This window comes from Periophthalmus magnuspinnatus, chromosome 16, assembly GCF_009829125.3.
Source record: "Periophthalmus magnuspinnatus isolate fPerMag1 chromosome 16, fPerMag1.2.pri, whole genome shotgun sequence".
NCBI lineage: Eukaryota > Metazoa > Chordata > Actinopteri > Gobiiformes > Gobiidae > Periophthalmus > Periophthalmus magnuspinnatus.
Genome location: NC_047141.1, coordinates 7,165,748 through 7,191,481, shown reverse-complemented (window position 1 = coordinate 7,191,481; position 25,734 = coordinate 7,165,748). Strand labels below are relative to the sequence as shown.

Below are 25,734 nucleotides of genomic sequence, written 5' to 3'. Positions count from 1 at the left end.
CTTCCACAGTATGGCATAAAATATACAGTATCTATCTGCATGGAAAATGTGCAGTATGTATGTTTGCAAGTATGTTTTTTTTTTAAATTATTATTGTTATTTCCATGCAAACATACAGGCAGTTCCCATCTTGATTTTGATAGTATGGAATCGACCCGATACTCATACAGATTCTGATACCACAATGATAATAAAATCAGACAATAGGATGTGATTTTCAGCATTACATAATAGTGTTTTTTGTTGTTGTTTTTTTAATATTCCCATGTGTCCTTATATCTGTGTAATCCCTCAGTGTCCAGGTAGGTCCCATAGTGGTCCATGGGTGTTTACTAGTCTATGTGTCTTATACTTGTTCAGATACAGCTCAAGATCATTCTAAAATTATTCAGGAAAGATTCATTTCTGTCCCGTGATTCTGCTCAAATTAGTATTTAGTTTCGATACTAGCTTTACTTTCGATTTGTGTCTGATTTTTGATACTTTTGACAACCCTAACTCTATGTTTAAGTGTATGCCTGTATTCATATATTCATGTTTTAGCTTTGCAGTGTTTTGCTCAGTGTCCCGTAGGGTTGAGCTATTAAAATCCAAATGAATTCCATCATCAGTAATGGCCAGTGATCAGCTGGGGTGGATTTAATGGAGAGATCTACAGCCAAGGCAAATATTACAAGTGTTTACGTATTGAAAGCTATTTTTATTTGTTTTAATGACATAATAAATCTAATTGAAAAACGTCAGTGCCATATGGGCCAGCGCTAGTGTCCTGTCTAAAAAATCATGACCTGTTTCCATAATGCTGACTTCGGGGAGTCCTATACACAACAGTATGTTTGGTGGTTTGGTTCTTTGTCTGTCCAGTGTCAAACTAAACTCAAAAAACTGGTAAATAAGACTATGAAGGTGATTGGCAGGAAAGAGTTTGCTTTTCTTCAGGACAATTGTCTAAACTCCGTGCTCGCTGGAAAGAGGCGGAGCGTTGGGAACCCCTCTCACCTGGTGCACGGCAAATATGAAATTCTTGGGTCAGACAGGCGTTATCGAGCGGATCACTTACAGACACCAACTCTCATTTGTGCCAACTTCTGTTTCGCTCTTGAACAAATCAGCTCAACAGAGGCGCACTTCAGTCACTTTAATCTCCAATGTGCTTCAGGATCATGCAGTTTAATGAGTTGAATTCATGATATTTGGGAAACGGGGCTGGTGCAGTGACTTTATGGACATACAGTCACAAAATGGACACTAATGGACACTTATTTGTCTTCTTCTTTTTGCGGAGCTCTGACTGTTGTCTGACTGTAGTGTGATATGTTCGTGTAACTGTTTTAAGCTGCAGGCAGTGAGCCCAAGGCAAATTTCCCCTTGGAGATAATAAAGTTTATCTGAATCTTAATCTCTTTCCTGTTCTGCCTTAGTTGGAGATTGGAAATGTGATCAAATATTGTAGTGTTAAGTGAGAGATCAGTAGTTGGAGAAAGCCCATGAGGTGATGGTCAAGCAGCTTTCAACATCGTACAGGAAATATCCGAAAGATTAATTCACAAATATTGACCCTGACCATTTCTATTGACAAGCCTCTCCATCTGTATTACAACAAAAACCTGCGTAAAGCAAAACAATATTCATTTTTCTCTCATCTTTATTAAATATTATTGCTCTGTAGAATGTTGTGAACTCATCTGAAACCCAATAAGCCCGAAACACGTTTTTTTTTTTCTGTTATTGTGACAGCCTACCAAATGGACAGCTGAGCACAAATCCAACCCCAGCTGTTGTGGACTTCCCCTCTGTCTCTATAATCAGGTTTCACACTGCACTGCTCTCAGCCCGTGCACCTGCAGCTCCCTGCCCTCCCACTTTCCACCAAACGAGTCCCCCAAGACCTCCAAACCTCTCCTCAGCTCCCCTCAGTCCATCCAGAGAAAGGATTTATGGAGAGCTCTACTCCCAGGACTAAATCACACACAGAATAACACGCTACGCCATTCGGGTTTTGTCCAGTGTCCTGAGCGATGCGTTCATGTGCGGCTGTGGACACAAATGCGTCCCCGGTGAGACACATCTTACATAACTCTAAGTCATTAGCTGCACTTAAACGCCCCCACGAGGGTTTTATCAGGAATTTAACAAAACAAGGAAAGAATATGTTTATGGAAAATTCAACAATTTGTTTTTCCTTAGATAATTCTGAATGATATAAAACTATAAAACTAACTATGAGCCTCTGTTTAACCTGCAAGATAAACACGTGTGGTTAGGACGTGCTTTTAGGGGACAATAGATAAATTAAAGCCTTTTTATGATATATTTTTGGACATTTGTATTAATGTCACATTTTAGAATTAAAATCATATATATCTATTTTTAAAAAGTTCAATTATAGCTGAACATTTGTCATATAAGTATGTTTTAAAATAGGAATTGGCATAGTTATAACAGAATTCAAAGATGCATAATATGTGCCATTAATTTACTCAGAACATCGGTATCAAAAAGCGAGTATCGTTCAGGCTGTACTTTCACATTTGAGCTGTTGGATTAGAGAACACATATTATGCAGTACTTGTAATGTTATTGACCTTTGACCATGTGATGAAGAGACATTATTTTCCAGCTTGGACACTCCACATTCTTGAATCTGGTGTAGGGCTCCATCTACTGACAGCAGAGGGAATTACCATGGGGAAAAAACTAAACTTAGCTAATAACAAAAATGTCGCACGTGTTAATATAAGCATGCAGTTGGAATTAATGTAATTTGGTGTCAGAAATGCTTTGAATGAGTCTAGCAATGATTTGTGGGCTTAAAAACTGAGTAGGGTTTTTACCTGTGATGCAACAATCCTGGGATGACTTTAAGACTTTGTATTTTCTGATGCACATAAGCAAGAGACTTTATACAGAGGATTAGTGAAACCCAGGTGAATGAAGCAAAGTACAACTACATTTTTATTTTGTTTTTTGTGGGAACAATGTTATGATATGGTTAAAAGCTCAGAATGACTTGTCACTATATGAATAACAGAGGTGGGTGGCAGAAACAGGCATGAGGCAATTAAAGTGAAGATGTATGCAGGTTGAAAAGTACCATTTCCATTTTTTAAGTAGACAGTTGAAACCAAGCATGTATTATAAACTCTCAAAAGAGAATTGTTGAAAAAAAGAAATAGACATTTTGTGGAAAATATAGCAAAATATGTCCCTCGGTGCAATGCAGACTCCCACAGAAATGAGTGTGAGTGTGAGATTTAGGCTGTGTTCACAATAACAAACATACACAGAGACTACATCAAAATTGTGACAAAACTGAGACTAGTCCTGGAGCTAAAACTGGACTAGACCAGGACTAGTCCAGGAATAGAACAGGACTATATCAAGTATACATTAGGACTAGACAATTGTTTACCTTTTCAACACGCTTTTGTTCATTTTCTCACCTTTCTAACTTAAAATAATGTCTACATTTGGAAAACTACACCTCTGTTTCCAATGAGGCATTTAGGCGTTGGAGCTCCCTCTGCTGTTTGCAACGGAAATGAGCAATGGGAAAACAAACAATTGTCCTTATCCCCTGTGAAAGCTTTACTAGTCGAGCTAGTCGACTAGTTTGTAGAGCTTAATTTGACCACAGAATGAGTCCGGTGATGGTTTATAAGTTTACAAACTGTGCAGAAGAAGTCTGTGATGTACCTGTACCTGTGATGCAACAATCCGGGAAAATGCAAACAGGGCATTTTTGAGGCACTTTTGAGGTGTAAATGAAACAAAACACAACTGCAGGGATGTTTTTGATGAGGGAACATAATATAATAATATAACATGGTTGAAATCTAAAAAAAAGTAAATTTTGCATAATATGTCTCCTTTAACCATTACCTTAGCCATAGACATAAACTTATTTACTACTTCATTCCATTTGATGATCTATTGTAGCAGACAGCGATTATTTGGCAGCTAGCACCGACTTAAATACAAACAGCAACAGTCTCTGGAGTAGCTCTTGCTCCCAGGAAGGCCACCTTGAAGGTTATATCAACAAGTGGAAACCGGTTTGGAAACTGAAATTTGGTCCTGCCTCTTTAAGATATCCCTGGACATCATACCAGCGAGACACCTCCAGAGGAATGGTGTGGAGGCCGTAGGAGACAGGTGCCTGAGCCTCAGCTGCTTTTCTCAGAACATTCCATAGGCCGGAGATGTGTGCGGAGAAGGATAGTGTTACAAAGGTACAGATACTTGGAGGCTGTGCTGTAAGCTGTCTAAGCTGGACGTAAAGGTCAGGATTGTACTGGAGCCGTGGGGAGAGCTCTGTCGCCTGTCTTGTCCTATAGACTCAGAAAGACGTGTGTTTTGCTATTTATGTAGGTGTAGTTTAGTGATTCTCAAACTGTGGCACTGTGGTGTACTTGGACAGCTTCTCCGTTTGTGGGTTTGCCTAATTCAGAGTAAATTTTATCGACTGTTTTGTCCTCTTTTGACTCATTTTGTGTTTATAGCTACAATGGAAATGTTGTAGTCCACATTCAGACCTCGTTTAGCCCTAGATTAGACCTCGAATAGTCCTGTTATATACTTTAGAACTGGTGGTATCATAGGCTATATATATAAATGGACATAGCTAACCTGCTAGTCGCCGCGTTCCAAATAGGAAGTGATCATGAGCGTACTTCCGGCTCCATCGACTCTGGCTCTAATTCAGTCTACATTGGAAAACTGTCGCCCCTCTTTTTGCAACTGCTGCTGTTAGACTCCTCATTTTGGCTTCTGTGTTTTTATTTCGCCATTTGTGTCTGTAAATCAAGATATGAAAATTAACAAAAGCCAAATCAGGCGCCTTCTTTGCAGACAAACAGGGGTGCAGGCAGGAAGGGGCGTTACCTTAAACAGCCCCGCTCCTAATTGGCTCTTTAGTTGCTATGATACTGCTATGAAATTCCAATACCATCCATCCATTTTCTTCCTCTTATCCGGTGCTGGGTTGCGGGGGCAGCAGTCTAAGCAGGGACTCCCAGACGTGTCCCTCACCTCAGACCCCCAGCTCCTCCGGTGGGACCCCAAGGCGTTCCCAGGCCAGCTGAGAGACATAGTCCCTCCAGCGTGTCCTGGGTCTTCCCCGGCGCCTCCTCCCAAATTCTGATACGTGGTTAGAATTTCAAATATGGAACTCAGCTTCAAATTCAAAAACAATCATGTGCTATTTTATCTGGGGGTTTTTTTGTTTTGTTTTTTAGCTAAACCAAAAGTCAGTGTAAGGACTGGCAATAATTACAATATATTTGATTGATAAAGGCCTATTGCACTTTGCACACTTAAAATGAATTACTATTGGAATTGTAGCCACAGCTGCCCTGGGGAAAACTAACAGAAGTGAGGCTGACAATCTGCACCATCGCACCCTCACTCATCCACACGCCACATTTTAACAACCAGCCATGATTCTGATTCAGGTGAAAACTAAATTTACTTAGAAATCTGCACAAGGTTCATAACTGCATAAAATTTCACTTTTTTTTTTTCTTTTTTACATTTGAGAAATATTAAAGTTCCAGTACATAGATTTTCAACTAAATAAATAAATAAATACATAGACCAAAAAATAAAAGCATGTTTTTTTGATTTTTTTCATTTTGGTTGTTTTTATTGCAGTCAAAACTTTGAGCGTGCTTGCATCTCCACAAACCTGACTTTTATTTAGCCAGGAAAAAGTCCTTTGAATAATACTCCACTGATATCCTCCCTCCCTCTCTTCTTTAGGGGAGGTATGAGGTTTTTCTCCCCTTTCCTCTCCCCCTGCTCCCTTTTTTCTCCTTTTCGCCTACTCTCTTCTCATCACTTCCTCCCCTCTCCTCCCTCTCTCACTTCTTTAAGGGAGGTATGAGTTTTTCCTCCTTTCTCCTCCTCCTCTCTTCCTCTTCTTCACCTATTCTCTTCCTCTCCTCCTCCTCCGTTCCTTCTCCTACTCTCTCTTCCTCTACTCGTTCTCTCTCCTCCGTCTCTCGCTTGTTTAGAGGAGGTGTGAGCTTTTCTTACCCTCTCCTCCTCCTCCTCCCTTTTCTCTCCTCCTCCCCTCTCCTCTCTCTCTCTCTTCTGTAGGGGAGGTGCGAGTTTTTCTCCCCTCTCCTCCTCCTCCTCCCCTTTTTCTCCTCTTCTCCTGCTCTCTCTTCCTTTCCTCCTCCCCCTCCTCCCTCTCTCTCTCTTCTGTAGGGGAGGTGTCAGTTTTTCTCCCCTCTCCTCCTCCTCCTCTTCCCCTTCTTTCTCTTCTTCACCTACTCTCCTCCTCTTCCCTTCATTCTCCTCTTCTCCTATACTCTCTTCCTCTCCTCCCCTCTTCTCCCTCTCTCTCTTCTTTAGGGGAGGTGTGAGTTTTCCTCCCCTCTCCTCTCCTCTCTCCTCCTCCTCCCTTTTTTATCCTCTTCTCCCTCTCTCTCTTCCTCTCCTCCTTCCCTCTCTTCCCTCTCTCGTTTCTTTAGGGGAGGTGTGAGTTTTTCTTACCCTCTCCTCCTCCTCCTCCTCCTCCCTTTTCTCTCCTCTTCTCCTGCTCTCTTTTTCTCTCCTCCTCCCCTCTCCCCTCTCTCTCTTCTGTAGGGGAGGTGTCAGTTTTTCTCCCCTCTCCTCCTCCTCCTCCTCTTCCCTTCTTTCTCCTCTTCTCCTATACTCTCTTCCTCTCCTCCCCTCTTCTCCCTCTCTCTCTTCTTTTGGGGAGGTGTGAGTTTTTCTCCCCTCTCCCCCTCCTCCTCCTCCCTTCTTTCTCCTCTTCACCTACTCTCCTCTCCTCCTTCCCTCTCCTCCCTCTCTCTCTTCTTTAGGGGAGGTGTGAGTTTTCCTCCCCTCTCCTCTCCTCTCTTTTTTCTCCTCTTCTCCTTCTCTCTTCCTCTCCTCTTCCTCTCCTCCCTCTCTCTCTTCTTTAGGGGAGGTGTGAGTTTTTCTCCCCTCTCCCCCTCCTCCTCCCTTCTTTCTCCTCTTCACCTACTCTCCTCTCCTCCTCCCTCCCCTCTCTCCCTCTCTCGCTTGTTTAGGGGAGGTGTGAGTTTTTCCTCCCCTCTCCTCTCCTCCTCCTCCTCCCTTCTTTCTCCTCTTCTCCTATACTCTCTTCCTCTCCTCCCCTCTTCTCCCTCTCTCGTTTCTTTAGGGGAGATGTGAGTTTTTCCTCCCCTCTCCTCCTCCTCCTCCTCCCTCGCATGCACTGAAAAACTTTGAGCGTGCTTGCCTCTCCACAAACCTGCCTCTCTCTGATTTAGCCAGGAAGAAGTCCTTTGTCCACATCCCTCCATCATGAGCGTTCTTCTCGTCCGTTCTCTCCCTCTGGCATTAGCGAAAGATAATAGCTCTAAATATTTATCAGCTGCAAATGAGCGTGAGCGGCTGACTCGGCGATCCCACTGCATTAGTTATAGTCCATCAGACCCTTAGCGCGTCCGGCTAACTCTCTGCAGATGCATCGCGCGCTTCTGTCCACAAACATTGATTTTCAGCCCTCACTCCTCCCTCATTACGAGCGCGTTTGATATGCGTGGAGGAATATTACACAAGATTAATGGCGCGATCTTCCCGGGTATCGAGTGGCGGGGTCGGCGGGGGTGGTCCTCTAGCTGGTCCGGTGCGGATGATCGAGTGAAGGATTAGAAGTGATAGAATATAAAGAGAAAACGCAATCGAACACGGAGCTCTTACGCAGCTGGCGCAATACTTGTGGATAATTTTTGTACTGTACTTGATTCTGAAATGAAAAACTGAGCTAGTTCATTTTAAACGGTTTTGCAGTTATTTCTCATTTCGCTTATGCATTCTGAGTATTATTATTCACACTTATGAGTTTATAAGCGCTCTTCTCAACTCTCAGAGGCCAGAACTGTGTTTTGCCATGACTAGCTAGCAGCAACTAGCATGCTAATGTGCACTACATCACTACCAGACAGTAAAACGCTTTATAATTTGATGCTGACTTATTTTGACTTCAAGAGCTGCTTATAAAATACAGCTATTTTGCTCAAATACATGGGGGAAAACTATGTACAGGGTCTTTAAACAAGAAGTATATGTTTTTTATTTTCTTTCATTCATGCACGGCTGGGTAATTCTGTATATTTAGTTCATCTTCTTCTCAAAAACTCAAAACACACGCAGGAAGTGATGTCCAGGAAATGCTCAGATCATCAGTTTGCAAACAGGTAGTACTAATTGGGTGTTACATTTATGTTTGCTCAGAGTGCGTTTGCCGTATTGAAATTTGGACTAAGCTGGCACCAAACCAGAGCTGAGACTAGACCAGAACTAAACCAGGACTAGAATGGAACCAAATGAGTGTGAGTGTGTGTGGAGACCAGGGACGTCACTAGACCCATTTTACTGGAGCACGTGCCCTAGGATAAATCAGCTGTGCCCCAGTATGGAAAGATAATGACATGAGGATCGCCCTGGCCCTGTGCAGGTCACAGTATAAGCTCTACTCTACTCAGGTACACAGTGTATGTTACAGTTCTGTGATGTGTGTCGACTGTAATCAGCGGGCCAGGTACAGCGGGGGTGGGCGGGCCAGATACAGAGGGTGCAGGTGGGTCAAGTCGAACGATCCTCCGCTTTATTGCAACAAAAATCATCTCCTGAAGCTTTGGAGCCAACTTATCCAAACTGTCTGTGCATTTTAATAAAGTAAATATTAAGCTATTTTATACATCATTACTGCAAATAACACTATTATCCGATCGATCATGGGTCACGCTCCTGTTTTCAGACGACAGTAGAGACAGCTCCAGGGAAAAATTTGGATTTGCGGGGGGTAGTGTAAATGTTAGAACACTTTGTTAGTTCTCAGTCTGGACCTTGGTGGTCTTTTAGTGTGACTCAGCCCTTAATGATCAGCCTAAATAACACATGATTCACTCGACCTTCATTAGTCACGTTTGACACATAAAGGCACGTCTGAATACTTTTCTTTTGTAGAAGCACTGATTTTTATTAAAACAGAGCTATCGCATTTGAGCTGGTCACATGACACAGTGCGGACGCTTCCTCCAAAGCCTGTTCCTTATGCTAGACGCTCCATGTCTTACAAAGGCCAAGCTTTTAGTCACTTTTTGTTTTTTCAAGTCCACGCCATATTCACGTAGTTTGATGATCGATCGATTCAAGTTTCTCATTTCAGTTGGATTGAAAGTGACATAAAACGTGTGGCCCGGTGTCTTAACAGATGTTTGAGGCTTCAGTTTTGCCAAGTGTCTGTCCACAGCCCGGTGTGATGCTGCGACTCACAGACAGGGGGCGCTCAGTGTGCTGAGTGTGCTGGAGAGCAGGGGCGGAGCACAGGGAGGCAGCAGGGGGCTATGGATTCACTACCATTGGCACAGAAGTTGGACACAAAGATGAGTAGCTTGTGGAAAACATGCTAAGTTTAATAAGAGTATCCTGTATTTGTATCCTAATAATAAAACAGGTAAAAGCCTCTGAGGAGATCATTCTCAGTTATGCTGCTACATGCATTTATTTATCTAAAATCTGACAGATTACTGAGACCCCCCAGACCCCCCTGTGTGAAAGAGGTGCACTAGATCAGACTTTTGAGAAATACGAAGGTACAAATGAAAGTGGACAGTGCCCCAGTAAAGCTGCAGGTCGAGTGACGTCCCCGGTGGAGACAGTGGCTTAGTAGGTTAAGCATTTGCCTGCGGACGGTAGGGTTGTCGGCTTCAGTTGATTAACCGACAGTGGCTCAGTGCTTAGAGTGTTGGTCCCCCAACCCGAACGTCGGAGGATTGAGTCCCGCTCGGACCAAGATCTGTCGTTGTGTCCTTAGGCAAGACACTTCACCCACATTGCCTAGTATGAAAGTGGTGGTGGTCGGAAGGGCCGATGGTGCAGATTAGTCTACCCCAGGGCAGCTGTGGCTACAGTAGTAGCTTACCATCACCAAGTGTGGAAATGAATGAATAATGACTATAGTGTAGCGCTTTGAGAGGCTTTGAAAAAGCGCATTACAAGTGTAAGCATTATTATTATTAACCTGTCGAGGATGTCTTCGACGAAGAAAATGTGTCTAAGTTGACTAATTATTTGATTTAGATCATAAGGATTTATATGAGACAACAGCAGAAAGGAAAAGTGAGTGAGTTAGCTGAATATTTGCTACTTTTTGTTATTTATATGTAAAAAGGCAGATTAAACTCATGATTCACAAGTTCAATCTGTCTTTATATAAATACATTGCTACATCCTAGTACTTTTCTTCTGCATAAATAGTAGTTTTTGGCTGAACTCCCCCTGCAGGTGTAGTCTTGTGAGTGCAGTTTGTGTCAGGTGTGTGTGTGTGTGTGTGGGTGTGTGTGCGTGTGTGTGTGTATGTGTGTGTCAGAGTCCATGTGGAGGATTTAGGTGGACAGACATATTAACAGCTGCCTTCTCTTCCCGCACGCTGACCACATTCTAATACTTCTGTCTGAGGCCATATTGAATACTAACAGACTGTAGTTTCACAATCCAAAGATCACTTTTACCAACCGGGCTTTACCGGCTAAAACACTCAATCAACAACACATGTGTGAATGTTTCAGCTGGTCTAGTGTTTTATGTGAGTCCAGCTCCACACTGCTCCTGCTGCCAACTCCAGAGAACACGAGGAGAAGGTCCACTGAGCTTTTAAGGAAACTACTGCTCATGTAATGTACTGCACTCCGTAACTGTAAGAGAACTGGTGTTTTTGAAGACTAGACACAAACATAAAGTTAAAGTCACTTGTAGACTTTACTCACAGTGAGAGGAGGAACTACAACTTTTACTCAAGTGAGAGTACTGTTACTGTAGTGTAAATATTACTCGGGTAGGAGTAAAAGTAAGCTGCTAGAAAAGTACTCTGAAAAGCAGTGGTGGAATGTAACGTAGTAAAAGTGATAAAGTAAATGCTACTTTTACTTATATTTGAGAGCAGTATCTGTACTTTCTACTCCTTTATATTTTTAACTGGACCCAAAAGTTAATTTATTTATTTTTTTATAATTGCTCAAGACCTGCTGAAAAGTCTGAAGAGTTTAATTTTTAACATGTTCATAGTTTGAGCAAATAAAATATACAAATAAAAACAACTAGGGAAAAAAGATGGGTTTAATTGGTTCTGTTGAACAAAACTCAGCACAAATCTTTATCAAAATCACTGCAACTGAAGCTTTTTTAAAATTTGTCTGTTATTAATGTGCATATCTTGAATAATAGAAAACATAGCAAAATTTAAAAACAAAAAAAACAAACAAAACAGAATCATGTAGCCCGAGTTAATACAAACATTTTAAGACCAAAATGATGAGGCTCAATGCAGCAATTGCAGACAGTTTTTCAATATAAAGTGAAGTGGAGCCAGAGTCGATGGAGCCGGAAGTGCGTCCATGATCACTTCCTATTTGAAACACAGCAGCGAGCAGGTTAGCATTTATATATACAGTCTATTGTCAAAACCAGCTTTTCTCAAATACATGTAAAAAGTCAGTGCTTTCACTTGGGTCTGAACATCCAACTTTTTATGCTGGCAGTGCAGGACAAAATCATAAACCTTTTAGCCAATGTTTGTTTGAGTGAAAGTCTTTGGTAACCGTTTTACCCACACTCGTAAAAAAGTACCGTTAAATTCCATATTTGCGAGTAGTGCTGGGATTTGATGATTTCCCTCTGCTCTCTGCACTGATCTCAGGCCAGTCTGCGCCGCTCGTCAGAGGCATTAGTTCGGCTTTATAACATTTCCACATAAATCCGAGGTGATGGCCACACGCTCTGTAAAGGCTCATGCGCCGGACACTAGTTTGTTTCTGACAGCTTTCCTTGTTTTTTGTCTCCAAAGAATGCATTGTACAAAGGGGGTATTTGAAAAAGGCGGTGTTTTACTTCTGTGGGGTATTAACTGCTAACGCATAACTATCATGTGCAGCAAGTGTGCAGCATGGCGCGAATCGTCTCCATCGACCAATCCGCTCTCTCTGTAACTACTGCTGTCAGGCTCGTTATGACCTTCAAATGTTCGTCTTAACCCGCTTTGCATGAGCTTGGTGCTTTTATTCCGCCATTTTGTCCATAAATCAAGATATGAACATTAATAACAGACCAATTAGGTTCCTTTTTTCCCCGAGGCGGGTCCTAGCTAGCGTTAGCAACAGGTTTGATTGATAGCTATCGCGCCTTGTTGCGGAGAAAAACCGAGTAGCTTTGTACAACCTTGCTCCTGATTGGCTCTTTGACTCTTCAGAATTTCAAATTTCCTATGGAACTTGGATACAAATTAGCCGCTAGAAGTGAAAGTAGGGTTGTCAAAAATATCGAAAATCAGATAGTAATTGAGACAAAAACTGTTATCAGAACTGGATACTTATTTGAGCAAAAAACGAAAAGAAAGTACTATGATTTTATGTTGAAAATGAGTGGGTTTTTTTTTATTATAATTGTGATATTGGAATCAATATTGAGTATGAAGTTTATTCCGTAGTATCGAAATGGAGTTTGAAATTATTATAGTGTCATGACAACATTTTTTTAAATTTATTATTATTTATTTATTTATTTTTTAAGCACATGCACCAGGTTCACTTAAAGCACATTTCACAAATTTGTTCATATTTAAGCTCGAAAAGGAGTGGGAAGAAGAAAACGTATTAAATCTCACCCCTAAGCATCGATTGTCTTTAACTGAGCTGCACAGTTTGGCGACCCTTAGTCCACTTTTTAGTCCAGGTCTATGTTTATATCAGACATACAAGGCTAAACCCAGACTGCTAGCTAGCCACCCTTTACATTAGACGTGCTAGTCGTCCAGGACCTACTTTAGCGTGGCCGGTCGGCGGAGGCAGACTAAGTGAGCGCTGCGTCCGTGGTAACCGGGAGACACATGGGGCGGAGTATTGATGCTGACAGCTCATTCATCCCACTTTGGCTAATGGGGAGCGGGCAGCAGAGCGACGTTTAGGCCGTAACCGCCGACCACAGACAAGGCGCTCGCAAATGGACTTTACACTGCGCCTCAAACGCGTTGTGACGGGGGCGCTAATCAACACATCCCGGGGTATTTAAATAAACAACTGAGCGCAGTTTGTGAGGTATGAAAATGTAATGGTAAAATATGATTCCATTTAAAGGCGCGCTGTGTCACTTTTTCGGAGGATGTGCTCAGATGTTCGCGCTTTGATTGGAAAGTTCCACAGTCTGGCATTAAAGGTCCTTTACCTGTTTTTTTCCCATGTATTTGACCAAAATGTGTCTTGAGGTCAAAATTCACCAAAAAAACAACATATTAACATTAACGTTCAATAAGTTTCACTTTCGTTTTTGCGCGCACATTTCAATCAGCATACAACTCTCTAATGAAACTACTGCACATCGCGTCAGGTTTGTGAAGTTGTAGTGCATTTTTTGTATCACGCTTTTGTTTATTTATGGAATTCCTGGTTACGTAGGATTGTGGGCGGAGCATTGGACAGAATCGCACTGCTAACCGGGCATGGGAGAGATCGCTAGATTACTCAAACATGCCTGGGTGACATCTAAAACCACTTTTTTGATGAGGTAACAATGCTATAACACGGTAAAAAAGCTCCAAACAGTCCATTTTGTACAATACCAACTCTTTAATCACAAAAATATTGGACGTGATGGGCACATTCATGTTATTATTAAAAAAAAATTGAGAACGTGAGTGCTTCTCGGGCTCCGTTTGTGTGGAAGCAGGTGTTCTAGGCCGATAAACAACTCGAGATTGTACCTGAAAGACCGAGTCAAAAAGAGCCGTCTGTGGCACTCTGCAAATGACAAGTCTTTATTAAAGCATCACAGTTTGACAACATAAGTCAGTTAATAAAAGACTTGTAATTTCTTCACAACATGCAGAGCGCCTCTTTTTTACCTAGCCTTTCAGGTAAAGTCTTTCTCTTAAGTTGTTTGTTATAATTTGGTGTTTTGGTTCTCAAGACAATTATCCAATCAAAAAGCAAAATGAGCCTCACATGAGTCTCTCGATTGGGTTGCTAGTTTTTATGCTGAAATCCAGTTAGTTCAAAGCTAAAAGGACTCGCTCTGGTCTGAATCGTCGCTAACTAAACCCCAGCACCTGGAGACAATCATTAATCAGCGCTAGTGCAGCTATAGTTCCAGGTCAGCGACTTCAGGAAGTTCTAAGCTACACCGAAATGTGAGACTCTTTAAAAAGCCTACGTTACATTATTATACAGGAAGTGCTTCGTGTTTTTATACTCCACACATCTTCACTAGAATCACGTGGATCATTTCAGCGCTGGGATTGCCGATTTCTGCTAAACTAAAGGTAAAAGGTTGTTGCGTATTTGAAAACTACCTCTTCGTGACGTCACAAGGTGGAACAGAGCATTTTTGATCTTTCGACATGTAGACAGACTAATAATAAAGTGTTCCTCAAACATGTGTGAATGAAACAAAACACAACTTCAGGTCTGTTTTTGATGAATTGACAACATTATAACACGACTTAACGCTCACAAGAGTCAATTTTGTGTAATATAGGAGCTTTAAAACAATGCTATTAATGTCAAAATGTGTTGGTAATGATGCCCCCTCTGTCCAAATGTGGAAGAATTTAATATCAAAGATGGTGACTTTAAAATGGTTAAGATACTGCCTCAGTGTTTTGTTGGGGTTTTTTTGAGAAAATGCTCTGGACTGTCTGAAAATGAAAAGGGTGCTGGTGTAATACTGCCATTAAGTGTTGTTTGTTGTTTCCATCTTGTCGGAACGGTTGCATTTGATATGATTCGTCTCATAGAATTATTATGCTATTTATTTGCTGATGTAACATGCTATGCTGTGATATTGCTCTTTGTTTTATTTTAGTTTAGTTTTATTTGTATAAAGTAAAAACCGCTCAATAAAAATGAAAAAAAAAAAAACCCTTGGTGATTATGTTACACCTGTGTGGTCACATAATCCCTGTTCATCTGTCGGACATGATGGATTATTGATGAGAACGTGTGTTTTGTGAGTGTGAGCGTGTCCCACATCACATCTACAGCTCCGTACAGGACAAACAACACGATGATGTTTTTAAACCACAGTCAGTAGCGTCTTCCATCAAGACTGTGCGAGTCCTGTCTTCCTCTGGTTTGTTTTTGAGTGAATTTTTCATGAATGTGTGGGAACTATTTGGATTTACATTTCTTTTACAGATGTATAAAATATTACAGTTAATTGTGTTGTCATGACAGTGTTTTATTTAAAGGTTAAAATGGTAAGATAAAGATGTCAAATACATATCTGGAATTACCTGTTTTATTTGTATGTATTTGTGTAATCCAGCATATTACAAACCTGAAAGTAAGAGGTTCGATTCCCACTCAGACCAAGTTTTAAGTCATTAAATTATTATTATTATTATTATTATTATTATTATTATTATTATTATTATTATTATTATTATTATTATTATTATGCATTTATTATTATTGTTTGCATTATTTTTTTTATTTTTATTTTTATTTTTTATTTTTATGTAGTCTCTCTCTCTCCCAGAGCTCAAAATGCTTGGTCCCACTGCATGATGTCATCCAGTAGCAATCCAAGTGCTCCTTTGTGTTTTCTGGTATCCATGGAGAATGATAAATTTAATGTCATATTATAGAACATTCTAGGCCATACAATAACATGCAGGTGGCAGACCCCCACGAGAAATGTTACAGTGTGCACCTTTAAACGTTCTATATTACACAAAATTGACTCTTGTGAGTTTTAAGTCATGTTATAATGTATAGCTCTTCAAAAACAAACCTGGAGTTGTGTTTTGTTTCATTCACACATGTCTGAGTAATCCTTTATTCTTAGTCTGTTTAAATCTCCAAAGCTCAAAACGCTCTGTTCCACTTTGTGATGTCATGAAGTGGTAGTTTTCATGTTAACAACTATCTTCTACCTTTTGTTTAGTAGAGATTGGAATTTTCTGGAGCTGAACTTATCCAAATGATTCTAGTGAAGGTGTTTGGAGTTTAAAAACACAGTGGAGCACTTCCTGTATTACCACATGACATCACAAGGTGGAACAGAGTGTTTTCTGTTTGAGAGAAGAACTCAGCCTAAATATGCAGGGTTTGTGTGTTAAACATGTGTGAATGAAACAAAACACAACTCCAGGTCTGTTTGTGATGAGGAAACATTAAAACATAGATCAGAAAACAGCCTAATATGAGCTTTTTTAAGTCATCACTGCTTAATCACGTTTACAAATTGAAAGTAAAAGCCAGAGTTAATCTTCCCTCGTCTTGTGCAGTTCCTCACCTCCTCCAGTCCACGCCCTCTCTGATGGACAACACAACGCCACCTCCGATAAGGTCCGCTTTGTGGGAGGGGCCCATCGCTGTCGGGCCTGTCACCCCGAGTGCACCCAGGGGCCCCAGACACACAAACACACACACACACAGAGGCACGCACGAGGCAGACCCAAAGCAGGCGCCTAAACACATTTGTATTCAGAAAACATGCGGAGGAAATTGAATCATGCCGAGGCCACAGGGTGATTTTTATAAGGAGGAGACTGGAGCCGTGAAAGTGGAACGCGAGATGTAAACTTAGTGACAGAGATAATGAAAAGAATGTGCTGCTTTAGAAGACCACAAACACAATATTGTTAGAGCAATAGTTTGGAACGTCAATGAAACCAAGGCTTAGAAGAACTGCAGATGTATTTATTACTCCGTCTTAAAGGTGGATGTACCTGACTTTTATTTCTTATAGATCTCTAAAACACTCTTTACATTAGGACTGTGCAGTTAAGGATATTTTAATCAAGATTTGGTCAGTGGATTAAGCGAATGTGACGTCACCTGTAGCGTTCAGCTCCAGTCAAATGAAGCTCGGCGAGGCTAGCGGATGCAGAGGCCAATCTGGAGCCGAGTTCCACATTTGAAATTCTGACTGCAAGTATCATAGCAACCAAAGAGCCAATCCAGAGCGAGGCTGATGAAGGTAACGCCCCTTCCCGCCTGCACCGCTGGTTTAGGATGGAGCAGGCGTTGATCCGTCTGTTATTGATGTTCATGTCTTGATTTATGGACACAATAGTGAAATAAAAACTCCAGGATCATGCGGAGTGGGTGAATATGAACATTTTAAGACCAAAATGACGAGTCTGACAGCAGCAGTTACAGAGAGAGGAGTGACAATTTTTCAATGTAAAGCGAATTGGAGCCAGAGTTGATAGAGCTGGAAGTGCGTCCATGCTCACTTATTATTTAGAACATGCCAGCTAGCGGGTTAGCTATGTCCATTTATAAATACAGTCTATATACAAACTACTGCGTACGACTATCCCAGGCACTTTTGTCACTATCATGGTTGTGTGTCACCACCAACGTTTGGGTCACGTATATGTGTCTTTGTGGTGTTTGATTTTAAAGTTCCACAGTATAGTATTGGTAAAGTTGAATGAGCATTACCAGAAAAGTGTATCAGTGTAACCGTAATCTCTTATTCTCCAATTATATTTTGTTAATCAGTGATACGCATAGGATTTAGCAACATTGTTTAGTCATATTGGTACAAATGAAAAAAATATATATGATGTTTGCTAGCAGGTATCCATAGGAGACGCCAACAGCTACACCGTACTAATTTCTTTTATTAAGTCCTTTTAGATGAATATTGCGATTTAAAATGTCTAAATCATAACATAATGATCCACAGGTGTCATAGATTATAACTATATAACAAACACAAGCACAATTTGTCTTCTTTAACAGAATAAGAACCTTTAAAAAACCTCTAGAATTAGTGAAATTCCAGGGATGACGCTTGGTTTTGGCTGAGGAAACATCTACGCGGCTGTTACTTTGCAGCCTGCTGAGAGATCCAATGTCCTGCTCCAGTTTAAACAGCTGGGTTTGGAGTCACATCCAGGAGCGCAGGGAGTAGACATGTTGTCCCAGCCCTACTTCAGTTGCACGGGCTGGGGCAGAGGACAGCGGAGAGGAGGCGGAGGAGGTGGTGGAGTAACACACATAAACGTTAATGACTGAAGGAATGGGAGGGGTTGAAGAAGTCAGTCAGATGGTTTTGGATTTTGCATTGTTAACATCATTTAATCATTTATACTGCAAATATGTTACTTTATTCGACACTAAATTCCATAAATCAGTTGATGGTGTGCAGTGACATCATGCGGGAGGTTGTCTACATGTATGTCTATGGCAGAATGTTCAGCAGTTATGGTGCACACGTTAGCATTAGCAGAAAACTCAAAAAAAGATACAAAACGGATATAAGCAGCTAATTTTCAGGAGCCTGTGATCAAAACGAGCGTAAATAGTCCTTTTTAGGTGTTTGATTTTCAACAAAAACGGTGGCTAACTGAAAAAATGTTGGCTAACGCTAGCTAGCTCGTGACTGTAATGTTATTTGAGAGGCTTGTTTAACAGCACGAATCAGCTTATCTGTCAACTAAATCACTTCTTTATAGACAGACTGTGTTAAAGCAAAACTCAGATTAAAGTCTAACAGAGTCTCAGACAGAGCAGTGCCTACAGTTAGCATCAGACCCCCAGGAAATGGTGATGAGCTGCAAAGAATCAATAACGTTTAATGCAGATGCGAAGTTAAAATGTAGATTTGTGTTGTAATATAGAAACTTGTGTCTACTCACTAATAGAAATGATGAGGTTAAACATTTGTGGATTTGCCTTTTGCGTATTTCATGTCAAAGTATAATCTTAATCTTAATCTATAGCGAATTCTGGGTCTTTCCTCCATGTGGAAGTATGAAATTATAATCAAGAACAGTGGCTCTCAAATTGTTTACACCAAGTATCACCTTAGAAAAGATTTGTCCTTCTACTAGATTTATATCAAGTCTATAACAGGACTATTCCAGGTTTAATCTAGGACTAAACCAGGTGTAAAAGTGGACTACGTCTCATCACTGTAGTTTTAAACAACAAATCACCCAAAGGAGAACAACAAACTGGATAAAACGAATGAATTAATTTGGCAACAAAGTCAACAAAAAACACAAATTAAAAGTTAATAGTTACAATTAGCAAATCACTGACTGTTAAAATTTATGAGCATTATTAAAGAGCCAATATAACGCATGAGATTTAAGTGGTCCGTGTTGTCAGAAGAGTTTGGCCGCCCTGGCACGAGCTCGTAAATATCTGAAAAGTGAATCAGTGACGAGGTGCCAAAGCGACATCTGTTTGGCAGAAAAGGCTGGAACTCGGTAATTACTGAGCCCGGCTTAAGTAACCTTTACTAATATGTCACAGAACGAGTGAAAGACGGCTGCCTCCTGACCTCAACGCCGGAGGTTCAATTCCCACAAATGTGTCGTGTCCTTAGGCTGCCATGGTTGTAGTTGGCTGCTCTTGTGGCCGACTGGCTGCCACACAGAGCAGTATTTAGACTTTTTAAAATGCTACATGTTTAAATTAATATTTGGGAAGTGTGCAGTTCTACAGACAGAAGTGTAGGGCTGCTGGATCGTGTGACTTGAGCAGTTTCATTTTCCTGTATCCATGGTAACGCTGTTTGGAGATTGCTACATTGGCGAGCTAGTTCTGAAATGCTACAGACTTTTTACAACAATGCAACAGGCTTTCAATACCAAATATGGAGGTAAACGTTCTAGACTTCCAGACATCATCGACCAAAAACAACAGAGCAAAGAGAGAGGGAGAGAGGGGCTCAGGAAAGGCGTTTCTGTTCTGCGTCCAGACTTCACCTGACTCCTCCTGGACACTGATGTGATGCTGTAGGACACAGTAGACACAGAGGAGGGACACTTTTGTCCTGAGGGCTGCTCAAACTGCCCTGACACTGGATGCGATGACCTGTTGAGCTGCACGGAGACTTCTGTTTGAGCTTTTCTATTACTATTGCATTGTACTGTTCAGTTTGCTTAAATAGCCTGTTAGTAACAAATAAAGTGATTTTGATTTGATTGATTTGAAGACACTGTATTGCCTGTTTGATTTGTCAGTGCGATTGTGCTTCTTCACTTAGCCTTGATTCCCTACGCAGCAAATCAAGGCTAACCTGAACCGTTCTGCTGCTTAGTCATGTAATTGTTTGGAAAATGTTTTATTTACCAAAAACATCTATTAAAATGAAAAGTCTATTCTAGTTTTTGATGCCTTGAGTCCCGTTCCACAATCAGCGTGCATCCCAGTAATGAAACTACTGCACATCGCATCAGGTTTGTGAAGTTGTAGTGTATTGTTTTGTATCCCGTACGCCTTTTTTAATGATGGAGAAACTAATGTACAGTGTCCCCATGTTAGAATCAAATACCCCACTATATAAAATCTCATCTGTAACTGTATCTTTGTTTTTTTCTCTCCTCCCCGGGCTCTGGTTGGGTTGGGCCGCTCCCTTCTCACTCTTCTCTGTAAAGTTAGGAGCACTTTGCTAAAGGCTGCGGGCGTTTTGACATTTTCAGCACGTTTCAGCAGATTTGCAGTAATTTGTCCTTCTCTGATGTGTCCTATTTACCCAAAAGGGAGAGAGGAGAGCAACGCTACTTTAAAAACAGGCCAAGCGCTACCAGCCTATCCACTGCATGATAGACCCACACTCTTATTACCATATTATTCACACCTGAGCATTAAAGGTCCCGTATATGATTGTTTTTTTCCCCATGTATTTGAGCAAAATGTGTCTTGCCTCAGTAATTATATATTGAATAAGCAGCTCTTGATGTCAAAAATCTAATTACATCTAATTACAAAGTGTTTTATTGTTTGATAATGAGGAAGTGTGCGTTAGCATGCTAGTTGTTGTTAGCGTTAATGTCACAGTAAAGCCCGCTCTGGGGTCTGAAAGCTCTGGCAAATGCTTATAACCTCATTGTGGTGAATAATTAGGATGTTCTGAATGCATAAGAGAGAGTGAGTGAGGAATAATTTTGAACCACTGAAAACTGTTTAACATGAACTAGTTTTTTGGTTTTTTTTACATTTTTAAAACAGCAGGGGGCGCACAGTCTGGAGTAAGGCATTTTCAGTTAGGATAAAAACTTAACTATTGTGAGTTACAGTACACAGGACAAATTAGATACTTTTTTTTTTTTTTTTTTTTTCAACATACATTATGGTCCAGAGTTGTCAGTCTTATGTTTGATTCCTGCAATGCACACTGCTGTTGTTGTGTCCTTTGGCAAGACACTTTGTCATGTCTGTCTGAATGTGTGAAGGCTTGTGTAAAGACTTAAAGAAGGCTTGTGATGTATTTTTCTGGGTATTTAGTATGAAATGATATAATACTTAGATCATAATTTAACATTTTGGCCACTGTAAACTGAAAAAAATCTTAATCTTGATAAATTTTGTAACAGAAACAGATCCATTCAGTTCCTGTTCAAACTTGCAGTACTGATAAGCAACCAGCGGATTTTCATTTATATGTTTTTAGTGTTGAAAAATGAATATGTGACATTTTTGATGTATGTAAAAACCGCAGTCCGAATGTTTTCAATCGTCAAAAGTGGGTGGAGATAGGGGGTAGGTGAAAATGGGAATTCAAATGCAGGTTAGTCAGACTTGAATCAATTAATGATACAACTCCGAGTAAGCTGATGATGGAATTTTGCTATAGCATGATAAACAAGCGCATAAAAGTCCATGTTAGTACCTCGCCTTTAAAGCACAGACTGACCCTCTAACATTCTTCTAACCCCTCCTCTCTTCATGCAGATGGACCCGGTGCAGAAGGCCGTCCTGAACCACACCCTGAGCCTGAGCTCCAACCCCAAGAGGAGACACGTGTCCTGCAGCCTGTGCCAGCTGCGCTTCAACTCCCAGGTCTCACACAGCTATAGATCAGTACTTTATATCACAGAGTAAACACGGGGAGCATGCAGTCGATTGATAATTTGTGGTGACATCATGCCGGGGGTGTTCTGCCTGTGTGCTTATGATGGAATGTTCATCAGTTACCATGGTGACACAGTGCATGCATTAGCAATAATACCAAAAAAAGTGTTAATATTGTCTGAAAACTGAAGAAAAATTGATTTAAAAAAACACATTTTCAGGAGCCTGTGATCATGGTCTTGTTTATGAGTTTGATTTTCAGCTAAAAAGGTGAGCGTGCTAATGCTAGCTAGCTTGTAACTCTAATTTTATTCGAAAGGGAGTTATTTAACAGCACAAATCAGCTCACCTGTTGTAGTCCGTTCTTTCTGGTCAGATTGTGTTAAAGCAAAGCTCGGAATAAAGTCTAACTTGAGTAACAGAGCTTCAGACAGAGCAGTGCCTCTAGTTAGCTTCACCCCCAGGGAATGTTGATGACATCAGCTGCAACATGCTCCCCAAACATAGCTTATGGAATGAGTTTGACCCTTACCCCCTGCCGTCACAGTGATCCCCATGCACAGGTTTTACACAGTGATAATGGGAGGACTTTATTAGAGTCATATCCTGTGGCCGGGAGCTGTCAGTCATCAGCTCAGACGGTTCAGCTCAGGCCTCACGAGCTCTGCTTTAGACAGTCACTACGTTTACACGCACAGACAAGTGAGCTAAACAACCAAATTCAAATTATCCACCGCAAAACCCGCCTCCTGTCCCAGTCTAGAGCTCCTAATATGTGCAAACGGAGGCTATGACACATTCCGGTGCGTCAATTAATTACACATTAGCAATAAAACTCTGTGACTGTAGTTATTAATAAAAGTGACAGTCATACATATAACCACACTTAACTTACCCAGAAATAAACAAGAAACATCTCATTTACGGTAGGAACTGCGTGACTCACAAGTTATTTGCTCTGTGCAGCACAAATATTGAAACTTCGGTAGATTTCACTGTAACAAACAACATGTGCTCAGAGTTTGCCATCCTGTGATCTAAAATGAGAGAGTACACATGCAAACACATGTCTAATATTTTTCTGGCTGATTCTTACCTCATGCAGTTGAATGCTTCTCCTAGTGTGCGCCTAATGTGCTGTTACATGCAGCGGGTAACTGAGTACGTATCGGCTTTTCCAGATGTGTTATTGGGATCTTTGAGTTTCCGTTGGCGACATCTCGTTTGCATACATTTTAAAATTCAGTTTTAATTGGACTAGGCCGGTCATGTGGTTTTTTCTGGCGTGCATGTGAATACAGTGAGTTTGTCAGGAGATGGAAATGGAAGTCATACAGCTCACAGACATCAGGTACGTGTCAGCAATTATCTGCTTTAAAAAACAGACTACCATATTTGGTGGACTATAATTTGCACTTTTTTTCATAGTTTGTTAGGGGTGCGACTTATACTCAGATGCGATTTACATGTGAAATGATTAAATATATAATTTCACATCTTTGTTATTGTCACACCGACAACCGCACAAGGCCACTCTAGACTTGTGTAACAGTATGACAGAAACGACGCTTCATCTACTTCCAGAGCTGAATTCAGAAGTGACACCGAGGACAAAGAATTCCTTGGATTTAGTGATTTGAAGTGAGATCGAGAGTAAACTTCTCAGCTTGTTTTTTATGCTTTATTTATCTGATTGACTGTTAATATCTTGCGTTAACATACCAGACACATATTCAGTTCATTGTCTATGTATTATGTTAGCGTGCTGTACTGCTATTCGGCCTGTTGTTCTCTATTTTATTGTTTTTATTATAACTTGCCTTTAAAGATAAAATGTTTATTCTTGGTCTCAAATTTTGCAAAATGTCCCCCAAAAATACGACTTATATTCCAGCGTTTTTTTTTCTTCATTATTATGTATTTTTTCACTGGTGCGACTTATACTCCAAAGCGAATTATTGTCCAGAAATAAGCTGCCGTGTTCCAAATAAGAAGTGAGCATAGACGCGATTAAGCTTCATCGACCTGAACGGTGGCCTGTCTTTCTGTGACTGTTGCTGTCAGACTTGTTATTTTTGTCTTAAAATGTTCGTTTTAACCCGTTTTTTTTTCACTATTTTGTCCATAAATCATGATATGAACAATCATAACAATCAGCTGCCCGTTTTACCCATGTCTGATTAACACCATTACTAAGCACCCGCCCCCCACTAAACCAGCGGTGCGAACAGGAAGGGGCGTTACCCAGCATTACCGACACCCTCGCTCCTGATTGGCTCTTTGGTTGCTATGATACACACACTCGCGCTCTACCTCTGTGTCACGGAGCGTAGATTTTCCAGAGGGAGCACACCAGCTGCAGTTGTTGAGCGGCTGGATTTGATACAATAAAACAATAAATTTCCAACTTAGCGCTGGTCTCGCGGTGCGTTATATGAATGGGTCTGTCCAATTGTCCTGGATTTTACAAAGAGCATAGTGTTTGACAGATTACAGCATGTTTGTGCGGTTTTCTAATGGATCGCAGTTGTTTACCAGTGAAACCCATAGAGCGTGTCCAGTCATTTGCCCTCTTAGCTCCCTCACTGTTCGAACTGTTTACACTTTACATAACAGCTCTGTCTGTGTTTAAGAGCCTGTCCATCTGGTGTTTATTAGAAGAATGTACAGTGAGGTCAAACGTCGCTAACTCACCAGCAATTTGGGAGTAATTTAAGTAAACAATGACGCTGGTGAGAAATTTGATCAGGAAACTGGCTGAGCTAACAAGTGTCTGCTGTTTTTGTTATTACTGATGTTAAATTTCCTAAATTTGAGAATCGGCTTTTAAGCATCACAGTTTTGGTTAAGTTCCATTAAACTTAATCTTAATTCAATGAAAATCAGTGCAGTTAATAATAATAATAATAATAATAATAATAATAATAATAATAATACAGTTAATCAGTGTCATTTAAAGAGGAGGTATTATGCAAAATGGACTTATAATGTTGTTCCCTCATCTCATCAAAAACATGTCTGAAGTGGTTAAAGATGTCATCCATGCATGTTTGAGTAATCTAGGGATCTGTCCTGGGCACTATTCATAAACAAAATTGAAACTTTTCAGCAAATATAGCATTTTCAAAACAATAAAAGTTAACATGGTGATCTAAATATGTTTTAGTGTGTTCAATGGATTTAGCACATGTGCAAACACTTAGTAAAATAAACCCCTTAGTGTTTAAATGCATCAGGTTAGATTGAAACGCTCCACTAGTCTTAACACACCTACCGTGATGAACTGAATACACTTCATGTTAACTTCTCAGGCCAATCCTAACCACTGCACATAGACGACATTATAATGCTCACCACACTGTAATTACACTTCAGTTTCACTCATCTCTGTCACCTTCATTAGATTAGATTGGTGTCTCTTTAGCTCTTCTTTCACAAATATCCAGCTCCAGATGTGTAATGGAACAGTTTCATTCTATGCTCCGTGAGGTCCCAGTCTCAATCCTTGGCTAAAAATCCTTTTGGAAAACTACATACTGAACCCAAACTGTTTCACTGTGAAAAATAATCCCATTATTTCTAGTCCAAATGAAAAGTCCAAACAAAAGCATCTTCTCATTATTTCTTTTTCCTAAACTTCGGCAAAAGTTCAACACCGCTTAAGCTAAGCATCAATAATACCAGCAAAACAGTGAGGCAGGCAGCCACCCCAGTCATTACACAGTAGCAGCGCGGGCCTGTGAGAAGATGTGGGCGGGACTTAAACCAATGCACTCGGGCTGCTTTCTGTCTGTCAATCAACTGCAAAGAGAGAATCTGATTGGTCAGTTCCAACGCCAGGGCCCTCTGCAGGACCTCTGCTTGCCGTCTCCAGGCCAAACAAATCAGCAGCCAGTTCTGAACATGTAACCCCCAAAACGACACAAAATTTGATTGGACACTG

The 25,734-nt window shown here is 40.7% G+C and overlaps 1 protein-coding gene across 2 annotated transcripts in view; it reads left to right on the top strand.

The window, feature by feature from the left end:
* znf385d (zinc finger protein 385D) overlaps positions 1–25,734 on the top strand; it is a 152,811-nt gene that overhangs the window by 75,480 nt on the left and 51,597 nt on the right. The window contains exons 1-2 of one of the 2 annotated variants that reach the window (XM_055227589.1): positions 1,987–2,057; positions 21,672–21,779. In XM_055227589.1, coding sequence (XP_055083564.1) covers positions 2,019–2,057; positions 21,672–21,779 — 147 coding nt within the window. In that variant the 5' untranslated portion in view covers positions 1,987–2,018. Of the gene's footprint in view, positions 1–1,986; positions 2,058–21,671; positions 21,780–25,734 lie in introns of those variants that run through there. The other variant, XM_033981402.2, reaches the window with a different exon arrangement.